General features: G+C 39.5%; 1 protein-coding gene across 1 annotated transcript in view; it reads left to right on the top strand.

The window, feature by feature from the left end:
• The window catches only part of LOC113817256 (trichohyalin), a 14604-nt gene that overhangs the window by 1034 nt on the left and 11070 nt on the right, over positions 1-2500 (top strand). The window contains exons 2-3 of the mRNA XM_027369283.2: positions 50-1460; positions 2167-2419. Of these exons, the coding sequence (XP_027225084.2) occupies positions 54-1460; positions 2167-2419 (1660 nt within the window). The 5' untranslated portion in view covers positions 50-53. The remainder of the gene's footprint in view (positions 1-49; positions 1461-2166; positions 2420-2500) is intronic.

Here is a 2500-nt window from a genome sequence, read left to right as displayed (position 1 = left end):
ACTCATTGATTATCTTGTGGCTAAGCTGATTCCCTTTTTGTACTTTCAGAATCATGTCGTCAGAAAGTGAGGATGAATTCCAGTCTGCAGATGAAGGGTCAGATTTTGAAGATTCGTACCCTTTGAATTCACAAGGCACAACTGCAACAAAGAGTGAAGTCCAGCCTGTGACATCATGCCCCGCTCCAACAAAAGAAGTAATAAAAGACAACATGAATACACCAGGGTCCATCAAAGATACCAAAACAGAGCTGTCAAAACCTGTAACTTCAAAAGCAACTCCCACAGAGGAATTTGATGCAGATGATGAATCGGAAGAAGAAATTCAGGAGGAACCACAGACAAAGACTTTTGATGACAAGGTAACCAATCTTATGTCTGCTTTAGATCAATTGAGCTTGCGAGTTAATAAACAGCTCACAAAGCCAGTTAGTAAAACAAAACCAACGGATGAGATGGTGGAGGAAGATGACGATGAAGATGGAGGTGAAGATGAAGATGAAGATGGTCACAATGGTTCAGTGGAGGAAGATCAAGCAAAGGAGAGAGAGATTATGAAAGAGGAAGAGAGGAAGAGAGAGCTAGAAAGAGAAGAAGAAAAGAAGAGAGAGTTAGAAAAGGAAGAAGAGAGAAAAAGAGAGCAGGAAAAGGAAGAAGAGAGAAAAAGAGAAGAGAAGAGGAAACAGGAGCTAGAAAAGGAAGAAGAGAAGAAAAGGCAGATAGAAAAGGAAGCAGAAAGAAAGAGGGCAAGTGAGAGGGAGAAGGAGGAGGATAGACAGATTCTAAAAGGACAGGAGAGGCCAAGACAACTGGAACAGGAAGCACACAGGAAAAGAGAATATGAAAGAGAAGAAAAGAGAAAAAAGGAGCTTGAAAGAGAAGAATTAAGGAAAAAAGAGATTGAAGAAGAAAAAAAAAGGAAAATGGACAGAGAAGAAGAGGCAAAGAGGATGGAGGAAGAAAAGGAAGAAGAGAGGAAAAGAGAATTAGAAAAGGAAGAAGAGAGGAAAAGAGAGTTAGAAAAGGAAGAAGAGAGGAAGAGAGAGTTAGAAAAGGAAGAAGAGAGAAAAAGTGAGATTAAAAGAGAACAAGAAAAGAGGGGAGAGCAAGAGAAGAATGCAGGAACCACTCAGGAATCAGGAACGGTGAGCCAGAAAGCCAAGCCAATTCGGGAGTCTAAGATTGGCATGAAGAAGCCACGGGAAAAACTGGGAGAACGCATGGGCGCGCGGAGACTGGGGGCAAAAGTCGAGAAAAAGCCTCTTGAAAGCATTAGTTCCGACAGTTTTAAGAAGTCTGAAGATAAAATGTGGAATAAAGAAGAGAGCCAGACTGACAGTGCAGAAGCTAAGCAAAGAGAGGAGGAGAGGCAAAAAGAAGAGAAATGGAGGAAGCAGCAACAGTGGGAAGAGCAGCAGAAGAGATGGCAACAAATCAATGAAGGAGAAGATAAAAAAGAGGTAAGATCTATATTTACATAAGCTTTATATGATATGTTATTAAGCCATTGCTGCAAGGAACTTGTAATGTCCACTAAAGTTTGGTTTTGTGAAATGTGTATCCATATAGATCGCTCCATGAATGCTCAGCCACCAAGGAGTCAGTTTGTAGGCCTACATGGTATCACTTGATTTTCCTCTTTCCTTGGGTTTTCAGTATTTTTTTCTCTAATGCCATTAACATTGATATTTTTGTTATCATTATTCACATTATGATTATTATAATGTTACTCATATGACTAATGACAATAAGGGAAAAAATTTAAGTATATTTCCAAAAATCAAAAAGAAAGTGAAGCAGATGAGATTGGTAGGACTAGTAATTGAATCCTTGGTGACTAGACCTAAGCATTTGTGGGGCTAGCTATGTGTAGACCAAATAAATAAACTAAAGTCATTGGCGATAGCTTTGACATACATGTCATCCCTGTTAACAGTGGTTTAGATTATCCTACATTAAATGTGGAATAGATGTCCTAATTAGTTTGCTAATATTGATTATGAATTATTAGCTATAGGTCTGTTAAAGTTGACAGTATCAGATAGGGCATGTATTTTTGTCATTGCACTTGAATTGAAATATTATAAAAGAAATATTATTGATATTTATACATTTCAATTGAAATACAATGCTTCACTTATTTATATAAAAAAATATCCAAAACAGGAAGAAGACACAAGCTGGGGAGGTGGATGGGGCGGCTGGGGAACGAGTCTTCTCACCGCTGCGTCCACTTTCACCCGTGAAGTTGGCCGGGGGGTTGGCACTGTCATGGAGACAGTGGAAGGAACGTTAGGAGTGCCTGACCCTGAGACTCTGGCCAGGGAAATAGCCGAGCGCGATAAAGAGATAAAAGAAAAGTTAGCAAAGTCAGAGCAAAGTGCTTCAAGAGAGAAAACTCCAGAAGGCAATACTGAAGGTGAATTTTGTATTGATTTATCATCGTCATCGTCATCGTCATCGTCATCAGTCATCAGTCATCAGTCATCAGTCATCAGTC

This window comes from Penaeus vannamei, chromosome 5 (assembly GCF_042767895.1).
Source record: "Penaeus vannamei isolate JL-2024 chromosome 5, ASM4276789v1, whole genome shotgun sequence".
NCBI lineage: Eukaryota > Metazoa > Arthropoda > Malacostraca > Decapoda > Penaeidae > Penaeus > Penaeus vannamei.
Note: the sequence above shows the minus strand (reverse complement) of the source record. Positions and strands in the feature narration are given on the sequence as shown.